Raw genomic sequence first — 21,524 nt, 5'->3', positions numbered from 1 at the left:
GATGCTGACATTGATAGAGGGTGAGTTCTGTCATTGAATTTTATGATTTTAAGCTTGGTTTTACATGATTTTTTTGTTTGTTTGTTTGTTTGTTTTGTTTTTTGAGGAGGAGGACGAGCTAAAGGGTCAGGCCCTGTCATGCTAATATATCTCAGAAAAGAATGAAATCTTTGTAAATCCAAAACATGTCTAAAAAGGTTACTGAAATTCCTTGCTTGCATGCTAACAGTTTTGATGTTAGCATATTAACAGGCTGAGCTATGGCAGTTAAAATGGCTGACCATCAGGCCCTGTCATATCAGGCCCTGTCACAATCCTGTGTGACAGGACCTGACAGCCCCGTGACAAGGCCTTAAAAAATGAATGGCATTGTTCCTTTTTATTAGCTTTATTGCATATAATATGTATTTAACGCATGCCATAGTAAAACATTATTTGAATAAATAGACATTACACTATAAATTTGAAGCTTTTTATGAAAAACGTTTTGAATGTGGTCCCTCTTTTACCTAGGCTTGTGTAGCACTGCTTTTGAGGTTGCACGTTGTCTATTGATGATATTTCAATATATATATATATATATATATATATATATATATATATATATATTAGCTTTGAGAAATAATGACTGTAATTATTTCAGTTCATAGAGATTACAGTTAGATGGCTCCAGTTAGTGCAGCTGAGAGACAAAGGCAGTGTTGAGCACGACGAAATGTAGACCCTAAGAGAAAGGAGAAACATCTTCAGAAAGAAAGGGAGAGATGGAGGCGAAACAATAAAAGGTGGAACAATATTCATGAGTTGAATGAGTGAGACCAAAGACATCGTCGCAAATTGTAGAAAGAGCAACAGCGATGATCTAGGCTTAAGAGAAAGGCCACAGTTCCACAGCCAGGGCCACAGCCAGAGCCAGAGCCAGGGCCTTCAAGGTTAGAAAAGGACAAAGTAGTGTAACATTTTAATGACTTTTAAATCATTGCGTGATAGTATGTGTGTGTATGTTGCAGGCAAGAGCTAAAGGGGCGAAAGCGTTCCAAGAAAGAGAAAGAGCTACAAGAGGCCTTAGCTGTTGAAAAAAGAGAAAAAGAGCGATATAAAAAATATATTAAAAAAAGGTTCCAACGGGTGCTGTTGAAGTCAGGGTCTCTGTCAACGCCATGCATTCAACATTAGACAACAGTACAGATACTGCAGGGAACTGAAGAGGAACCTGGCTGAGAACGAATGTATCATGCATGTGGACTTCTCTGAGAATTACATATGTAAATATGCATCTGAGATCCAGGCAGTGCACTTTGGTGCATCCCATAAGCAAGCAACGCTGCACACTGGAGTTTTATATGTAGAACCAGATGCTGAGCCAGTGTGCTTCAGCACCATCTCGCCATCACGACTAAAGGGGCCTCCAGCCATATGGGAACATCTAAGCCCCATTCTGTCCTATGTCAAGAACCTCTTCCCTGCTGTCACAGTGGCCCATTTCCTCAGCGATGGAACTCGTACACAGTACCGCCAGAAGGGGAACTTCTACCTCTTCACCTCCCTCCTCTATAAAAAGGGATTCCAAGCTGGAACGTGGAATTTCTTTGAGGCCAGCCACGGGAAAGTGGTGCCAGATGGGGTTGGAGGTGTTCGGATCGGTTGGTGAGCCACGGCCGCAACATTCACAATGCAATGGATCTGTTTGAGGCCTTGTTGCACCACTCTTAAACTGTTCTACATAAGTGAAGCATCCATTGACAGGGCAATGAAGGGCATGCCAGACAGCAAATAGGGTTTTGGGCATATGTATAACAAGTAGATATCCAGAACATGGAAATAAGATACAATCAGTATTGTTCCAAGAGATAACATTTCTTTTAACAGTCATTATGTAAGTGCATTACGCAGTGATTTTAAACAAATGTACATGGCATAAATACATACTTAAATACTATATATACAGCTGGCCGAAGGGCAGACCAGCTGAAAGGTGCTTTGTGCCACTTACTGTACCTGGGTAAAATTGCTTGTCTATTAGCACCACCTATTCTAAAGGTGTGAATGAGTTAACGGCGATCATTCGCCTCGCTTTTAATGTGAAAAGGCCATTTGTAGGCGATTCGTTTTGCATTATCGCGTCATCTCTGGTGTGCAAAGACCTTAATGTGATGTTTAGCGTATTAAATTGTCTAATAAAATTTTTTAAAAGCTCCATAGTCCCAATGTTTTGCAGAGTCACGATAACAGTGCCTCACCAGTCAAGTTTAAGGATTGGTTAAATAACATGAAGGTTAGTTTACTTTGAGTTGTTATGACAGCCAACAACTGCACAAGTTGAGCCTGAACTAATTTGTACTCCAACCAACACTTAAAATGGTGGCTGATCTCCATCTGTATCACTTGTTTTTACATTGCTTATTATGAACACTGGAATCAGAAAACAGTCTATAGGCAATCAGAATAATCATGGCGCCACCCAATGGTCAGGAAAGCTGTGGATAATCACTTAAAGGAATATTCTGGGTTCAATATAAGTTAAGTTCAATCGACAGCATTTTTTGGCATAATATTGATTACCACAAAAAATTATTTTGACTTGCCCCTACTTTTCTTCATAAAAAAAAATAAAAAGATCTGGGTTACAGTGAGAAACTCACAATGGGAACTGGGCCAATCTGTAAACATTACAATACTCACTATTTCAAAAGTATAACACAAAATGTAAACAATATGCATGTTAACATGATTTTAGTGTGATAAAATCGCTTACTAACCTTTACTGTGTAAAGTTATAGCCAATTTCACAGCTTCGTTGCCATGCCGATGTGATGTCAACAAACCTAAAATGACTGTAAAAATGATTTCATCAACCTTACAGCTCAAATAATACATATGTTTTAACAGAAGAATTAATGTAAGTGCTTTTATAAAATTATAAGCTTCACATTTCTGCATTTAAACCCTCCAAATTCTGTCCCCATTCACTTCCGTTGTAAGTACTGCACTGTAACCTCGATTTTTGCTTCTTCTTCTTTTTTTAAGAAAAGGACGGACGAGTTGAAATTAATTTTTGTGGTAACCAGTATTATGCTACAAATGCTGTTGATTAATCTTAATTTGCATTAAACCCGGAATATTCTTTAAAGGTCTCTCTAATATCTCATTTGTTTCTTACCGAGAATTTACTGTCACTAACTTTGCTCAGATTTACCAAAAGACCAAAGTCTGCTATCAAAAGTCAGAGATTTAATTATAAACTCAAAGATATCTAATCAAATTACTCTTACAGAATGTCATCTATGGAATAATTTGTGTCTATTTTTATTTAGAATTTTTAAGAGAAACATTGAATATGAAGTTGATACTTAAATGAAACATAACCAAAGACATGAAAAGCAATATCTATTTCCTCTGGGTGGATTGACTTTACATCTAATTTAGATGCAATATGAATATTATTATTAATTTAGTGGCCCCTGAACGATGACCGTACAGCCTGTGAATAATTTGGTTAAAGGCAGCAGTTTTGTTCATGTGGCACAGTGGAGATCAGGGTCAGTGTCTATATAAGAGGAGCAGTCTTTCAAAACAAACAGGCTTGACTAGATTCTTCAGGTAAGTAGTCTTTTTCTTTAGTGTAAGACAGTGATGGTTGGCAGGCAAAAAGCTTTACAAGGGAAGAAAAGACACATCAAAAGATAGCTTTGCAAATAAGTAGATTTCTTTGAGTTCTTCATTTTCGTTTTCTTTATTAGAGTGTACATGGCCTTCATCATTTATTTTTGTAAAGTCTTTCTTGTTTCTTATGGAAGTAAAAGTGTGCATAATTTGATTGGATTACTCAGTTATTCTTCAAGATTGTTTTTTATTATTTTTTTATTATTATTATTTATTGATTGTAATTAGTAGTGCTTGCTAAGGCAACCAATAGCTGCTCATAATACTTATTATGTTGATATTTGGGTTAGGGATTTATAGAAACCCTTAAACCCAAGTACACTGTAAAATCTAATTAGTTGACCTTACTTAGATTTTTCAAGGCAATCGGTTTGCATGCTTTTTCTAAGTTAATGTACTTATTTGGCTCAAGTTCACAAAGCTTAATTTTTTTAAGTAACGTTGAATATTTGCAAGTAAACTTAACTCATCTGTGATTATTCTGATCGTTATTTTGAATTAATTGTTTAATTTGGGTTACAACATGTCTTATACAGTGTTTAGGAAATTATGACTGGACTGTAGGTTAGCCATATGGTACATTGGATTCAACTCAATACTTCATAGTGCACTTAAATCTTCACTTTTGTAAAGTACATTTGAGAAATGAAGAATGGTTTAAACTTAACAGGCTCCAAGGTCACCAGAGGCAACATTAATTTAACCTTGTGGTGACTTCACAAATATCTCAATTATCAACCAACTACAACAATACAACAACAATAGTGATAAGAAATATAACTATATAATTTTTTTTTTTTTATCATTATTTTTCTACATAAGTTCCCTTGTTTTGACCAAATATACGTAAATTATTCAAGAGCAAGGGCTTATGGGTATTCCACACAGCCGCAATTGTGTACTTGAAAATTTTGAGCTTGTAGTGCTCGAAGCCAAAGTTTAAAGAACGTAAATATTTGAGTTATGAGCCATGGGCTCTTTTGACTTGGGCCTGTAAGCAACAACCCAGAACACCCTAGCAACTACCAACCAACGTCATAGCAAACACTCAGAACACCCTATAATTTCCTAGAAACCAATTCGGGACACTATGAATACTTAGAAAATGGTCAGGGCAACTTCAAGATCGTAGCGCCACGCACCACACACATGTTCTTCAGAAAATGCTAAAAATCTGTTTGTTTTCATATTAATTGTGGGTCTTTATATTCCTCAGATATTCTGATACACTGCCAGCTATAATGTCGCCTATGTATGTGGTTGGCATGCTGGGACTTTTGTTGAAGGCAGCCATACCTATGTGTGTCCCCACTGAGTACACCCTTTACATCGAGAGGCAGGAGTGTAATTACTGTGTGGCCGTCAACACCACTATCTGCATGGGCTTCTGTTTCTCCAGGGTAAGTGGATAGCTTATGCAAGAAAGAGAGAGGGAGATAAAGAGAGTGTGGCGGGGGGCTGTATTGTGGTGAGAATTGGATCTAAAAGGGGAGAAGTTTCCAATTCTGTGATCATTTTGTTCAAACCTGTATGACTTTCTTCTGTGGAACACGAAAGGCTATATTTCATTGTATTTCATTAAATGCAGTTATTGGCATATAGCGCAGTGCCAAGTTTAAGCAGAAGAGTTAATGCGATTTGAGAACTGTGGCAGAAAGCCAGATTTTTAGTAAATAGCAACCTAAATTTCAGTCTGTTACTCACACACAGCTATCGAATGGCTTCCGAAGACTTGGAATATAGCGGCCAAGTCAGATGGACTACTTTTGTGGTATTTTTATGCTGCTACTTTATCCTTTTTTGGAGCTTGACAGCTCCTGGTCACTATAAGCTTACATTGTTTGACATTCTGCTAAACATCCACTTTTCTGTTCTATGAAAGAAAGAATGTCATACAGGATTCAAACAAGATGAGGGTTAGTATATGGCATCAAAATGGTAATTTTTGGGTGAACAACCCAACATACACTCACTGAGCACTTTATTAGGAACACCTGTACACTTACTTATTCATGTGATTATCTAATCAGCCAATCGTGTGGCAGCAGTGCAATGCATATATATGCAGATACGGGTCAGGAGCTTCTGTTAATGCACAACAGTCTCTAGAGTTTACTCAGAATGGTGAGAAAAAAACATCCAGTGAGCGGCAGTTCTGCGGACGGAAACACCATGATGATAAGAGGTCAACGGAGAATGGCCAGACTGGTTCGAGCTGACAGAAAGGCTACAGTAACTCAGATAACCACTCTGTACAATTGCAGTGAGCAGAACAGCATCTCAGAATGTACTACACTTCAAACCTTGAGGCGGATGGACTTCAACAGCAGAAGACCACGTTGGGTACCATAGTGTTCCTAATAAAGTGCTTAGTGAGTGTACATAGTCTTATGACAGCTCATAATAATGTGTACGACATGGCGAAATCGTAAGATATCACACGACTTAGCTCGTATGAAAAGGTACAAATTTTATTCTCTCAGAGACCAACCAATCAACAAACAGAATATAAAATCTATACAATTCTTGACTCAAATTTTAACTAGCCTATTATCCAACACTTTATTAAGGAAACATCTGTGAACAAATTTGGTTTCTCAGTCCATATTTATTTATGCAATAAAAATGTCTGACGTATGTCAATAACCTGTTGTGCTTCCCTCGTACACAACAGTCATTTTCCTATTACAATCATGCTTATGTTTCAAGTTTGGGTAAGAGGTTCAACTTTATGGTTAGGTTTAGGGTTTGAGTTAGGGGTTTAACATTGTAATAACATTGTGATAACAATATTCATTGATTTGTTTATTTTTCTTTATGGGAGTAAAATAAGTTTTCACAAATTTTAACAAAAACCTATAGGCCGATGCACAGATATTTAGCATTTTAAAGAGCACCACAGTGAAAGATACATACAAGATAAAAAGATTAAAAAAATAAAATAAAAAAAAGACTAAATATGTTAACATTGTGATTTATATGAAATAAGGTTACTTTGTACTTCTAAAACACATTTGCACTTCTGTTTTTGCAGATTAAAACATAGCCTTTTAAGGTTTAGTAATCGCACAAAGCCATATAGCAATTGCAAGCTTAATTTAATCAATCATGCAGCATTAATGGATATCATATTGATGTCTCAGAAGTCAACGTCTGCTGGTTTCAAAGCATTTTGAATGGTTTCCCTCATCATATAATGGAAGTGCCGCTTTCACAACTGCCATGTCCATTTATGGCGTTGTTTCTGCATTAACGTGAGAAGGAGAAGGAATAAATATATAAACATAACATGTTCTTAGGAGTGCCAGCCCTTCTACGTAGTGTAGCTATTATTATTTCTTGATTGTGCATTTGAATTCACAGAGTTTTTACAAAGTGTGTTACTAATTAATTATAAATAAACCATCTGTTTGTTATATCTGCGTTTTCATGCTTATTACCAATATGCCAATGGTTTTAATTTGCATCCCTAATTATGACATGTCATGAGATCAGGTTGGAACAATCCCTTTAAAAAAAATGAAGTAGGATATCCCAGTTCATCATCTGGTTAAAACAAAGTTCTGTCCTGTGATGTACAACTCAGAAAAGCCAGAATACTGTACAGACATGATTTCAAGTTTTCCTAAAATTATCTGGTGACAATAATGTGGCTAAATTGGCAATCTAATATTTATTTTACAGGACAGTAATGTGAAGGAGTTGTTGGGTCCCCGTTTCCTGGTCCAGAGGGGCTGCACCTATCAGGAGGTGGAGTACCGAACAGCCGTTCTGCCTGGCTGCCCACCACATGCAGATCCTCACTTCACCTACCCGGTTGCCCTGAGCTGCCACTGCAGCACCTGTAACACACACAGTGATGAATGTGCGCACAAAACCAGCAACGCTGGGATGAAATGCTCCAAACCGGTGCGTCATTTGTATCCCGACCCTGAAGAGAGCAACTATATCCAGTCATACTGGGAACAGTACGAGTGACATTTGAAATTATCTATGTGGATTTTTACTATTCTTTGACTAAAATCGTCCACACAATAAATTATTTGTTAATTGGTATTAAAGTATTTACACTGCAGTTGACCATGGGCACTTTTCTTGGATGGCAAATTATCGAGTAAACTTTAGTTTCCTAAGCAGTCATGTTTGATGTACACTAAATTACAACTAAAAAGTTTGGACACACTTGCTTCAATGTATGTTTTTCCTCATGATCCTAAAGTATTTTGATCTAAAGGCTTATACTTAAAAGAGTGATATTAGTTTTGTAGACTGATATAAATTGTGCTTGTATATTCATTTTGTTACAAAGCTAACATTTTTGGTCCAATTTTACTGGTTAGTAAAAGAAAAACAGTCAACAAGTACCCAGCATGCATGAGAACTCCTTCAATACTGTTTAAAAAGCATCTCAGGAAGCACCTCATGAAGTTGGTTGAAAAAATGCTGAGACTTTGTTTAAAGGGATAGTTTACCCATAAATGAAAATTATCTCATTATTTACTCACCCTAATGCCAAGATGTGTCTGACTTTCTTTCCTCTGCAGAATGCAAACAAAGATTTTTAGAAGAATATCTCAGCTCTGTAGGTCAGTTCAACGCAAGTGAATAGTCACCAGAACTTTGAAGGTCCAAAAAGCACATAAAGGGAGCATAAAAGTAATCCATACGACTCCAGTGGTTAAATCCATATATTCAGAAGTGATATGATAGGTGTGGGTGAGAAACAAATCAATATTTAAGTTCTTTTTAACTATAAATCTCCACTTTCACTTTCAGTTTTTCTTTTTGGCAATTCACATTATTCATGCATTTTGCCACCTACTGGGCAGGGGGGAGAATTTATGGTATCAAAAAGGATTAAATATTGATTTTTTTCTCAACCATACCTATTATATCGCTTAAGAAGACATGGATTAAACCACTAGAGTCATATGGATTACTTTAGTGCTGCCTTTATGGGCTTTTTGGTCCTTCAAAGTTCTGGCCACCATTCTCTTGCATTGTATGGACCTACAGATATGAGATATTCTTCTAAAAATCTCAGTTTGTGTTCAGCAGAATAAATGAAGTCATACAAATCTGGGATGGCACGAGGGTGAGTAAATGATAAGAGAATTTTCATTTTGGGGTAAACTATCCCTTTAACATTTTGGCCACTACTGGATCTGCTGGACTTAAAAGAAATAGAAATTTTACAAACTAAAATGGGAGAAGGTGAATACTTGAGAGGCCTTTTTTAAAACTAATTCTGAAATCTTGCCATTTGGCTTTGCATAGATGTCTTTCATTAAAAGAATTGCTTTACATTTGGTGGGGGAAACAGCTGGGTCCCCAATATGGATATTGTGGAATAAAAACTCAGAGTCAGGTTTGCAATCAATTGAGAAAGAGTATACTGATTGATCTCTGCAGTTCCAATAAGCACCACAAGTCAATGGGATCCAGTAGTTCAGAAAGACAGTAGAAGGAGAAAAAGAAATTAAAAAGAGAATGAAAGAAAAGTACCCATTCAAAAACATTCACAAGCAATTATAGTCATATGCTAATTTAATTAGAGGTGTCACAGTACAACACTTGGTTTTACAGAACTTATGTGCAGATGTCATGGGTTAGCTATCAGTTATGACTACTCTTTCTCTACAACAAGAAGGTACCAAGGAGAGCCATTAAAATCCTTTGAGGTTTTTGACTATGGCACAGTCACATGTTAGAGAGCACCATAAACAATCCAAACACTGAATGAGTTTGACTGGAGGCCTTCTCCCTAACCTCGGTGGAATGCAGGGCCTCACCATCTGCGGAAAATTAGAACAGAGCATGGTGAAAGACAAAGAGAACACACACAAGGCCTAATAAGGCACATAGTCACCTAAAAATGACAATAAAATCATAAAGAAATTTGATGTTTCAGTTCAATGATTACATGAGGTAGATATGTTGTATGCAATGGTTGCTTTTACGAACCATATAAAATCACTCCCCCTTTTTTAGACCGGTGTGGGGATTTAAAATCAAACCCTTTACATTGAACCATAATAATCTAATATAGTCTCCTTAATATGTTATTGTCTTAGACATAGCAGTCATTGAAGTGTGGTATATGTGTGTTGTAAATGAGTGCGCTTTGGAAGATAATGCATATTTAGAGAGGCAAACAGCTGTGAATTATAAATATATTATGAGCTTGGAGTATGGGACTTGTGGAAGTTTAACCCAAGTTTGCATTAACTCTAACCGAAGTCATTTCATAAGGTTGTTTATAACTGCCTTTATAGACTATGTCTTATTTTATGTGTAATTGCAGGCAACCATTCTTATGTCCTCCTTTCATGGCTGTCACACAATGATAAATACATTTTTATGTGTCTGAAAATAGAGAAAGTCTATAGAGAATTGCTTAGAGGTTTGTAAGTTACATCATAAGTGATATGGTCACGTGCCTGGGGTTGATGGCAGGACAACAGATAAATTAGGACATGATAAGGTCATGTCCTGCCTCTAAGCCAAAGCCCTGTCTCCCCAACTGTTCTTTCTGGAAAACTAAAATTTTTTTTGGAGTTATGCCCACACCTCTTTAGTATCCCTCAACCTTTCTCTTCTGAATAGTGTTTAAAAAAAAAGGTACAATGTCCATAAATCATATGCGTGCCGGGTCATTAAAAACCCGAGGTATGTTATAATGTTTGGTGAAACACCTGCACATTAAGGGGTTCAATAAATATTCCGGGTTCAATACAAGTTATGCTCAATCTACAGCATTTGCAGCATAATGCTGATTACCACAAAAATTACTTTAGACCTGTCTCTCCTTTTCTTTAAAAAAGCCCCCCAAAAATCTGGGTTACAGTGAGTCACTTGCAATGGAAGTGAATGGGGCCAATCGGTAAACACTAAAATACTCACTGTTTCAAAAACATAGCTACAAGACGTAAACAATATGCATGTTAACATGATTTTAGTGTGATAAAATAAGTTACTAACATGTTCTGTGTAAACTTCATTGCCTTGATGACGTAATGCCGTAAACCCTGAAACCCTAAGATGACCGTAAAATTATGATTTAGACATTGTACTTCAAAGCTCAAATAAAACACAAGTTTTAACTTTAACATTAAAAATGTATGTAAGTGCTTTTATAAAATGATAAGCTTCACATCTCTGCCTTTAAACCCTCCAAAAATGTGCTTGATTCACTTCCATTGTAAGTGTCTCACTGTAACTTAGATTTTTAGCTTGGATTTTTGTTGTTTTTTCTAAGAAAAGGAGGGCGAGGTAGTCGACATTATGCCACAAATGCTGTTGATTGAGCTTAACTTGTATTAAATCCAGAATATTCCTTTAAAATAAAGCAAAACAATTTTAAAATTAGAATGAACTACATGGGTGGAACAATACCTTGAAATGACATTCTGCACAGGCTGAATAAGAAAACTGACAAATCTGAAAATGCATAAACAACAGTAGAAGTGTGATTTACCAGCCAAACACATAGAATGACTATTGGACCAAATATTATATTAGTATTAGCCACATTACTAAGTGACAGATGAGTTTGACTGAATGCACAACTTTTGACAGCAACAACCAAAGATATTGGAAGCATTTTCTCCTCCCTTTTAAAAGTTTACAAGCATCCTAATTATGCATGATTATAGGGTTAGTTGCTTTTAACGTTTTGCATTTTTTTATCATTTGTCCACAACCCCATCAGAACAGATTGCTAATCCATTTTTGGTTGTGAAACACCAGTTGAAAATAACTGCATCTAACACCATCAAATCAATACATTTTAATTGGTTACCTTTGCATTATGTAATAGGAATTACATTTTTCAGCTATTCTTTTATCATTTCTCCCAGTTAATTTTCCTTTTATAATATTCATTCACGTGTAGAAACAGCCATTCCACTGTAATCCCCATCACATTATTTAGGGCTTCCTGTCGGCTTGGTCACAATCCAGCCAATCAAATTAGAATGGCGCAGAAGATCTCTTGACAATAGCAAATGAGTCTGTGTTGTGGAAGTCCAATGCTCTGATATAATAATACATCAAACAATAAAGTTGGTGGAATCTGGCAGCTCAGCAGTCTTTAACATGGTTGGTGGGGCAAGCATACCCTGCCCATGTGTTCAGCATTCCTTTTGCTAAAACTGGCTGGACTTGAAACATAAAACATGGTTTAAAAGCCAAAGGCTGAATTTCAATAGGGTGTGACTGCGGACCATTGTTTAAATAAGTAAATAGTGATCAGTCTTTAGCCATCAGTCTATCATGTATTCTCAACTGGGTCTGTAAGCTTTTATATGACCTAAATAGCTCGACAAGTCTCAACAAGTCTGTAACTCAAACAAATGTGTCAGAATTGAAGAATTGTTCAATAAACAACATTTAAAAGCAGTGCGGAAAAATCATACTGAACAGAAAGATCAAAATGAACTTTTGATTTGTATATGTAAATGAGATCTGATCAATAAATCTAATAAAGCTGTTACTGATCCCTGAGTAAATTAAATAGACTTTGACCGATTAATCACGTTGATTACCAGCTGCTAAGTTTGACAATTTTAATTTAATTTATTGTGTATGTTATTTTAGGCACATGAGTCAACTGTTTGCTTAATTTAGTGTTGCATTTCAGTCCCAAGCAGAGAAACAGCGTTATCTGTGCACTTTCTAGTAATCTCACTGACAAGCAGCATTAGACTAGAAACTTCCAGGCATTAAGGAAGTGACAGAGTTCAAAATCTTAAAGGAATATTCCAGGTTCACTACAAGTTAAGATCAACCGACAGCATTTGTGGCATAGTACTGATTACCACGGAAATTAATTTTAACTCATCCCTCCTTTTCTTTTAAAAAAGCAAAAATCTGGGTTCCAGTGAGGCACATACAGTGAAAGTGAATGGGGTCAGTCCGTAAACGTAAAAATACACACTGTTTCAAAAGTATAGCCACAGAACATAAACAATATGCATTTTAACATTATTTTAATTTCATTAAATTGCTTACCAGCCCTTTCTGTTTGAAGTTAGCCAATTTTACAACTTTGTTGCAATTACAATGTAATGTCAAATAACCCTAAAACGACTGTAAAAATGATGATCTTAACAACTTTGCAGCTCACAAGTTTTAACAGAAGAATTAATGTAAGTGCTTTTATGAAATTACAAGCTTCACATTTCTGCCTTAAAACACTCCAAATATAGGCCCTATGCACTTCCATTATAAGTGCCTCAGTGTAACCTTGATTTAGGTTTTTTGTTTTTTTTTTTTTTTTAAGAAAAGGACAGATTAGTCTAAATTATTTTTGTGGTAATCAACATTATGCCACAAATGCTGTTGACTGAGCTCAACTTGCATTGAGATATTCCTTTAATTAGGCTGTTTAAACCAAACGTGAAAGTAACAGAAATATATATATATATATATATATATATATATATATATATATATATATATATATATATATATATATATATATAATTTTGTTTGAACCTGAAGTAACTTGCTTTATTTTAAGGCTTTATCTGTAGTCACATTTTTACCTTTACTTCACAGGCTAATGCTAATTCTGGCGATCAGACGTTGTGGCAGTATCATTCTAGCAGTTTCAGTGATTGCCAGATCGTACAATTTTGCTCGCTTTGCCAGGATATTTAAAACAAAAAGCATGAATGTTCAACCATTTGTCACCCTGTGTTTATTTATGCGTATTTTAATAGCATAAACAATTTTTAACTAAAATTCCATTTGCTTGCTTTCAAATTTGGCCAGTGTAATTTGACGCCGGAGGGCCCGTGACCACACCCGCCTGCCTCTCAACTTTGACTCATAAAATAGGCGGTCCATAAAAATGACCAGCGAATGAAATATGGGTATGCAAATATAATGAGGTATGATTGGACGAGTCAACTTACACCCGACCTGACGGCCCCGCCTCTTGTTCTAAAACCGAAAGGAAATTTCCACTCATTCATTCAAATTTCCTCATCGCGGAAGGTGCTGGACAACTTGAATACTTGAAAATATTTAAACACTTCAAAACGATTTCTGCTCATTTCTGAGGTGAGTGATTTCTTCAAGAGCATAAAAGCCAGCTTTATGGTCTAATAGTAATGTAAAAGTTAAAGTAATTAAACTTAAGAAGAAATAGATCAATACTGTGCAGCACGCCGGCTTTCCAAAGTGCTAACAGCCAACATGAGTCTGCTTACTATCAATATCTTATTTAGGGGTGAAAAGTGCGTGCATTTACGTATTTAAACTTATTTATACCGGCTTTGGTTAGTCGTGTAACTAACCGTTAGGCGCAGTGTATATATATATATATATATATATATATATATATATATATATATATATATTATAATTCAAATGAATAAAATCAAGTATTTGTGAGGAAATGGTTAAAAGATATTAAAATGTCGACGAAATAACAGAGACTTAAATGGCAAAAATAGGCATCAGTGTGAGGAATGTAATTATGAAACATGTCTGGTCTTGATGGTAGCTTGTTACATTCCTGAGAAGTGATAACACTAGGCCGCTATCTTCATTCAACAGAAGTAGGGATCCAGTTACACACCACAAAGCAAACCTCCCTGACACAAGCTAGTACATCCCCCCATTATTTATATATGCCATGATCAGTGGTAATATGTAAATGCTTCACGGTGCAACCCTCAATGTTCAAGACAAATCTATGCCCTTGGTAGTGCGCATCTAGAAAATTCTTGAGCCGGTCTTCTTTGAGCTTATGAGTCAGTCGGGGGATTTTAGCATCACCCATTGGAAGAGCTTAATGAAAGTGAGGTGTAAGTTATTTTTTCCGGTTGTAGAATACAAGTACTGTCGGCAGGCTTATGTTATTAAATACCAATCACTCTTGTCTTTCCTCCAGGTCTCTGCATTAGAAGTCTGCACTTCCTTTACTGCTCACTACAAGAATCCGTTTCACAACTCTTATCTGTCTTCACATCACAGAAGTTTCATTATGTCTCAACAGATCAGGTACTAGAGGTCTCTCTCTCTCTCTCTCTCTCTCTCTCTCTCTCTCTCTCTCTCTCTCTCTCTCTCTCTCTCTCTCTCATCTCATCTATATATATATATATATATATATATATATATATATATATATATATATATATATACACACACACACACAGCAAATTGTTGTTTCTGAGTCATTTTAGATTTTTGAAAATTGATACATGTCTCTGAATCTGTCTGGTTTGGAAAGAACCCTAAATTTATTTTATATGATTAAATTCATCATTTAAAAATATACACTTCATAAATATTTTGTTGTTGTAAATATTCTAAATATTGGCATGCTGTAATTAATTTGCTGTCCACCTCATCTACTATTAGGCCTAATGAAGAGAAAGATAAATTAATTTTAAGTGTAAAATGTTCATTAAATCTATTTTAGATGTGAAAAATATATAACATTTATCTTTATTTTAAGTGAACATGTTTATTTTAAATATAGGCATGCTTTAATTCTTTTTTTTTTTTTTTGAAGCCTCCCTGCCAAACTGATCAATGGTGGCATTGCGGGCGTCGTAGGGGTCACTTGTGTGTTTCCCATCGATTTAGCCAAGACCAGACTACAGAACCAGAGACAAGGCCAGCAAGTTTACAAGAACATGTAAGAACCCTACTCTCTTTTTCTTTATTCTTCTTAATAGTTTAAGCACAATATTTTTAATATGAGATCTATACATACAGTACATTTCATTCATTTAGTGTCGCTTTTATAATTTTAATACACGATCTATAAATACATTTACATTCATTAATTTAGTGTCGCTTTTATCATTTTTTATTTTATTTTTTATCTAAAAATACATTATATTTATTTAGTGTCCCAAAGCAAATGAGGAAAAACATGAACAAGCTTTTTTCATTTAAAAGTTAACAATATTAGCAATGCTGCTATATATATTAGCAATGTGCTAGAGCAGAAGTGAAATTGCAGAACAGTAGAGAAAAGAGAGAAAGAGATTTTTCTATTAAAAGTTCTCTCGGAAAATGTGCCTTCAGTTGTTCTTTTGAAAGTTGTGATTGTCCCAGCAGATCAGATTAAGGCTATATAGATTTTTATTAACTACCAATATATGTATATACATACATTGAAGTTCAACAAAGGTCCAGTAATATAGTATGATCAGTATCATATTAGACACTCCTGCTTTTCTATTGGCTGTGTGAGCCTTTGATTTGATAAGCTGCCATGCATCACTAGCTAATCCTAGTGGAATGTGTGATGCATGGTCAGTCGTTTAATTCCACCTGACATGCAGCTTTAACGTCGATGGTCACTCCAAAACCTTATAAGGATTAAGGCTAGACTGTGTCTCGCGCATGATGTGAACACATACTGAGCGTACCACACACAATAGGTTATTTAGAGGAACTTACTAATGTAGAGTGATGCATTCTAACATGTCTTTTTGGTTGATCTTCAGGATTGACTGTCTGATCAAAACTGTACGATCTGAGGGATACTTTGGCATGTATAGAGGTAAGATAAACTCATTTCTTTATTCACAAATGCCTTAATGCTTAGTTAGGCCCTATGTAGATTATTATACAGACTAGTTTAGACCCCTATATGGTATGATGGGTACACCTGAATAGATTTTAGGAATCCAGACAATATGACGCTGGTGAATGATCCAGAATAGTTTGGCTTGTGCTATCGTTAAATTAAAACCAAGACAGTTTTTCCTTTTTGCAATAAAGTCTAGGTGGCTGTGCTCCATATTTAACAGTATTAAAGGGATATTTCACCCAAAAATGAAAATTGTCAATCTCATATTGTTCAAAACCTGCATGACTTTCTTCCATGGAACACAAAAGGATAAGATAGACAGAATGTAGTCTCAATCGCCATTTACTTTCATTAAAATATATTTTTCCATAAAGTGCAATTGAATGGTGATTGTGGCTTTCATTCTGCCTAACATAATCTTTTGATTTTACTTTAGGCTGTCAGTGCTGCCATTTACCAACCAGGGTAGAATATATTCCTTATTGTTTAATTTGAAATAATTATATATTACATATGGTAGATCAGCTTGCCCTTGGTTATTCAGTAGACTAATTCAAAGTGTCCTTGAACAGTATTATCTGTAGTTTGGAGGAGATAAGAGTCGGAGATTTGTGCCGGGTCTCCGTTTCTGTGAGGAATGCTGTTGTTTGCATCTGTGTTTTTCATGTTACAGAAATGGGTCCCCGCTGGGATAGTGAAGGCTAGCCGATAAGGCGCAGCCACGCTGGAGGCAAATCATTTATCATGGTTCTTACCCACTCTGCTCTATTACAATTAGGCACCAATTATATTTATTTTTTAAAAATATAGATAATTGTTGAATCATTTTGATTTTTACGCTCCTTGTTTCTTTGTAGTTGGTTATTTTTATCATTTTCTTCACTGTCCTTGCTTTTGTCTTATTCGGTACTAACCCATCTTGCCATGTTCTGTTAACATCTAGAACTGTCTTTGTTGGATATTCATCATCACTCTAATTTTCGCTGTTATCTTTTAAGATCTGTCTGGTCATGTATACAGCTGCTGTGCTTTGTCTTTAAAGGCAGTGGTATCTTAATATAACATGGTCTAATTTTTTCTGTAATGTGCCTGCATTCATTTCTTTTTCATTCTTTTTCTGTATACTCTGACATTTCTTTCTCCTTATTTGAGCTACTAGTCAAAGTTCATGCAAAATCCTCCTCCATCATCAGCTCACAGTTCTCACAAGATTTGCTTGTTACAGTCTGTATAGTGGAATTTTTTTGATAATCTCTTTGAATGGTATTGTTTGATAAGTTCACGATGTAGATCTGGTGTGATGGTGGTGGGGAATGTGTGTTATTTACTGATCTGTGATCAGTTGTTGTGTGGATTTCCATAACCCTCTGATTTTTGTCTTTTAGGTGCTGCGGTTAATCTAACATTGGTCACTCCTGAAAAGGCCATCAAACTGGCTGCCAACGACTTCTTTCGGCATCACCTTGCCAAAGATGGGTGCGTTTACAACATGCCAAAGTTATGAAGTAATTTTGGGCCTATACACTTGTTCAAACATCTATGGCCCCTAACAGCTACAATCAGTGGCGGATTTAGACATGGGAAGCCGCACGGGGCGCAGCACGGACCCCCTCAGCACCCCCAAAAAATGTGTTAGTGGGGGGAGGGGGTTGGGGGGTTGCCATACAAGTTAGAACTTCCACTGTCTGTAATATAACAAAATATTGTTTAATCTGTATGCGTAATCTTTACATTATTACAGGAGAGGGCTGTCTGTATTTAAAGAGATGTTGGCTGGATGTGGTGCTGGCATGTGCCAGGTTGTCATTACTACACCAATGGAGATGCTAAAAATTCAGCTACAGGATGCTGGGAGACTAGGTAAGATTTACCCATTCAACTCATTGGAACAGTTGAATATAGTACTTTTAAAAATCGACTTTTACTTCCGCAACGTGACATTCCCAAGTAGAACAGGATATTCTGTGATGAAAAAATGTAGTACTGGAGGACTTGATTGTTTAAATCCATTGGTATTTAATAGGATTGTTATTGTTTCAGAGGTGGAGCAAGTTATTGCATTTGGATTTTTTTTTTGGAATAATGTGCACTAATTAATTGCTCACAAGACAAGGAATGTGTATTGTGTAAGGGTCAATTATGATTTCATGCTGACTCATGTGAGTCATAATATTAGTCATTATATGTGAAATGTTGAGTATGTGATTACTCCGAATTATTGTCGTTACTTCACAATCAGAGCCAGTTACACTCCGTTGTGTTATAATAACTTTATAACAAACTCTCTGAACTCCTTCACAGCTGCTCAGCAGAGAAAGCCAGGCATCCTCACTCCCAAAAGATTGGTGGCCACAAACACAGTGTTGAGTCGCTACTATAACGTCGTGCCCAGCTCTGCTCCCAGGGCTGTATCTGCTACCCAGATCGCAAGAGAGCTGCTGCACACTCAAGGCATTCAGGGTCTCTACAAAGGCCTTGGCGCAACTCTACTGAGGTAATGCAAACATACTTTAAAATCCAAAATATGCAAAGTGTAAATGTTGACTATGAGACTAACTTTGTTTCCATCCTTTTTGCTTCCTTATACAGAGATGTGCCCTTCTCAATTGTCTACTTCCCTCTCTTTGCAAATTTGAACAAATTGGGTAAGCCCTCCCCTGACAGCGTGGCGCCATTTTATTGGTCATTCCTGTCCGGTTGTGTTGCGGGTTCCACAGCTGCTGTGGCCGTTAACCCATGTGATGGTAAATATTTTTTTCTCACTGTCTCTTTTGTGCTCTTTTAGAAGGAAACACACATGCTCATTGGTTTTTCCTGTTTCTCTTTTCAGTTGTTAAAACCAGACTGCAGTCTCTGAACAAAAGTGCCAATGAGGAAACCTACAGTGGCATAATTGACTGTTTCAGGTAACACATGTAGAAATGAAATAAAAATTAAAGTTTTGTCATTTTTAGCTCATGTCTCTTAGCTTTGAATCCATTTATATCGTAGTGTACTTTAGGACGGGGAAAAAAAATATAGTTTTTCAGATGTGTCATGATCTTTATTTGAATGATATTGATTCTTAAATCCCAAGATCTTTTATTCTATGCACAACCCTCTCCATATGCAAGTGATTTACTCGCATTATAAAGACACCATTCGATGACTCCCTCGTTGATGTGCACTCAACCAAAACACGGACTCACTGAACTGCCGCCATTCTTAAAGAGATAGTTATACTTTTTCTACAAATCAATGTAAATACTTGTAAAATATTACAAATAATGCATGTAAACAATAAATATGTAACTATATATACACACATATATATATATATATGCACAATATAATATATTCAATTTCAAGACATAATTATTGATGGAATACATGGATTTTGTGCATTTTTAAAAAGATAAAATGTGACAAATGATCAAATAATGATAAAATAAATTAACGTACCTAGTTAGTGGGTCCCCTGTATAATTAAAAGCATTAGCAATATGCTAACTATGCATATGTAAACAAAATGGTCATTATAACTGAAATATACCCATATGAATCAATATCGAATCAAGATCTTGAGAATCAGAATCAAAATGGGAAATCCATATCAATACCCAGCTCTAGTGTACTACTAAACATTGACTCATTTTACTTTTAGCAGATATACATTTTGAATTTACAGTTTCTATTATCTGGGGATGCAGACCAAAACTGTAAATGACTTGCACAGCACTCACTCATTTTGTCCCACCAGAATATAACCATTGTCTATTTTTCTTTCCTTCTACAGCAAAATTATGAAGCGGGAAGGGCCATCTGCTTTCCTAAAGGGGGCGACCTGCAGGGCTCTAGTCATTGCACCACTGTTTGGCATTGTGCAGGTCATGTACTTTATCGGGGTTGGAGAGTTTATCATGAGCCAGTCCCCTCTAAAGCTAATATCTGACTGAACACACCCCAGTACCTCTCCATGAGTCAACCAAGTGTATGGCAGCTACACAACCAACTGTACATTTACAACCAAGATAAACATTAATCAAGATTGTACAGTTGCCGTGAGAAGGGCAACTTTACACTGGTTATGTAAGAGTTTTTCTAGCCTTACTGCACTTCCTGTGGTTTACACAGCTTATTTGATGGGCTGTGTATGGCCAGAATTTGCACTTGTTGGTAAGGATACGTCTGGACAAGGGCGCTTAAATGTGCTTCCGTTTTCTAGAAGCATATATGAAAGTGTCCCCTCAGTGAGGGAGACTGGTGTTGTTGTAATGACACTACATTCAACAATTATAGATTTTGTTGACTTATTTTCATCAATTCACTTTCTACAACCCTCTTTTTGTATATAGATATTTGTGTTTTGTTTCCACGTACAAAGATCCTTTTTTCCTTTCCGTTTCTGTCACTGATAAGACTTTCAATGTTTAAACAACTGGGTGCTCAGGAAGCTTTTCAAAGCATTCAGACTTAAATTGTTAATATTTTTTGGGGGGAACGTCATAAAGGTCATGAACTTTCATTCCATTAAACACCCGCCAACCATTTCTGGTCTTGAGATGGTTTTGGGGAGACTACAAAAAGGCTCCATGGCCTAAAATGTGGGAACCAGGATTACCTTGATGACTATCCAAAACCAAGATGCATATAATTTATGCAACATGTATGTAATTTTGTTACATTGACAACACGCATCTTTTTAAACAGTTTTTTTTTTTTTTAGATGAACCAGCAATGTGCTGTTAATGAATTCTTTTGCTCTCTGGTATTTTTAATCCCAAAGCAAAGGTAATTTTTTTTTTATTTCATGTTGTTTGCCTTAAATTAACATGGTTGACAAAACTCTGCACAGGGGTTGGAGGGACTCAAAAGCTAGATATTTAAATGCTGTATTGTTTTGTCTATCCAGTATTAAAATACCCACAGTATGTCAATTCAATGCAACATGTAAAATCAAATACTAACTCAACATTGCAAAAATGAATAAAAAATGTCAACACCTTGAGTGAGCTCTCATACATTTCAGGTTTAATATTGTTCAGGGGGTTTTATTGCCCTGTGACCATATTTCTCAATGTTGAAGAAATTTACATGCGACACAATGCTATAGAATAGAATAAAAAAAAAATTCAATTTGAAGAATCACTACCTGAAGCAAAAAGCAACTACAATCCCGATGGTGCACATTATTGTAATTGCAAACATTACTGTGGGGCTTTATTGATTAGAAAGGCACAGAGATCTATCAAACCATATTCTGGTCATATTCTTGAACTCAAAGTTAAGAAAGGGGCAAGTACTTGAAAAGCTATAGTCGAAG

General features: G+C 36.0%; 2 protein-coding genes across 3 annotated transcripts; both read left to right on the top strand.

The window, feature by feature from the left end:
* tshba (thyroid stimulating hormone subunit beta a) lies at nt 1–8,174 on the top strand. 2 transcript variants are annotated; one of them, XM_051706515.1, is made up of 3 exons: nt 1–20; nt 4,880–5,063; nt 7,348–8,174. In XM_051706515.1, exons 2-3 carry the CDS (start codon nt 4,905–4,907, stop codon nt 7,639–7,641), a joined length of 453 nt encoding a protein of 150 aa, XP_051562475.1. In that variant the 5' UTR covers nt 1–20; nt 4,880–4,904; the 3' UTR covers nt 7,642–8,174. The 2 variants fall into 2 exon arrangements, with proteins under 2 accessions (XP_051562475.1, XP_051562476.1); XM_051706516.1 differs by lacking the exon at nt 1–20 and adding an exon at nt 5,928–6,035 and having other exon boundaries at nt 4,932–5,063.
* Nucleotides 8,175–13,623: 5,449 nt separating this feature from the next.
* LOC127445959 (mitochondrial glutamate carrier 1-like) lies at nt 13,624–21,209 on the top strand. The gene is made up of 10 exons (XM_051706498.1): nt 13,624–13,731; nt 14,567–14,676; nt 15,191–15,316; nt 16,137–16,192; nt 17,608–17,698; nt 17,964–18,082; nt 18,524–18,716; nt 18,812–18,966; nt 19,053–19,128; nt 19,998–21,209. Exons 2-10 carry the CDS (start codon nt 14,660–14,662, stop codon nt 20,155–20,157), a joined length of 993 nt encoding a protein of 330 aa, XP_051562458.1. The 5' UTR covers nt 13,624–13,731; nt 14,567–14,659; the 3' UTR covers nt 20,158–21,209.
* The last annotated feature ends 315 nt before the right edge of the window (nt 21,210–21,524 follow it).

Source organism: Myxocyprinus asiaticus, chromosome 9, assembly GCF_019703515.2.
Source record: "Myxocyprinus asiaticus isolate MX2 ecotype Aquarium Trade chromosome 9, UBuf_Myxa_2, whole genome shotgun sequence".
In the NCBI taxonomy this organism is placed as follows: domain Eukaryota; kingdom Metazoa; phylum Chordata; class Actinopteri; order Cypriniformes; family Catostomidae; genus Myxocyprinus; species Myxocyprinus asiaticus.
The sequence above is the reverse complement of the archived record's forward strand: the minus strand, read 5'-3'. Positions and strand labels throughout refer to the sequence as shown.

Coding starts and splice junctions, on each gene's coding strand:
- tshba (XM_051706515.1), top strand. CDS start 4,905: ATGTCGCCTATGTATGTGGTTGGCATGCTGGGACTTTTGTTGAAGGCA. Junction 5,064..7,347: donor TGGGCTTCTGTTTCTCCAGG/GTAAGTGGATAG, acceptor TTTATTTTACAG/GACAGTAATGTGAAGGAGTT.
- LOC127445959 (XM_051706498.1), top strand. Junction 16,193..17,607: donor ATACTTTGGCATGTATAGAG/GTAAGATAAACT, acceptor TTTGTCTTTTAG/GTGCTGCGGTTAATCTAACA. Junction 18,717..18,811: donor CTTGGCGCAACTCTACTGAG/GTAATGCAAACA, acceptor TTCCTTATACAG/AGATGTGCCCTTCTCAATTG.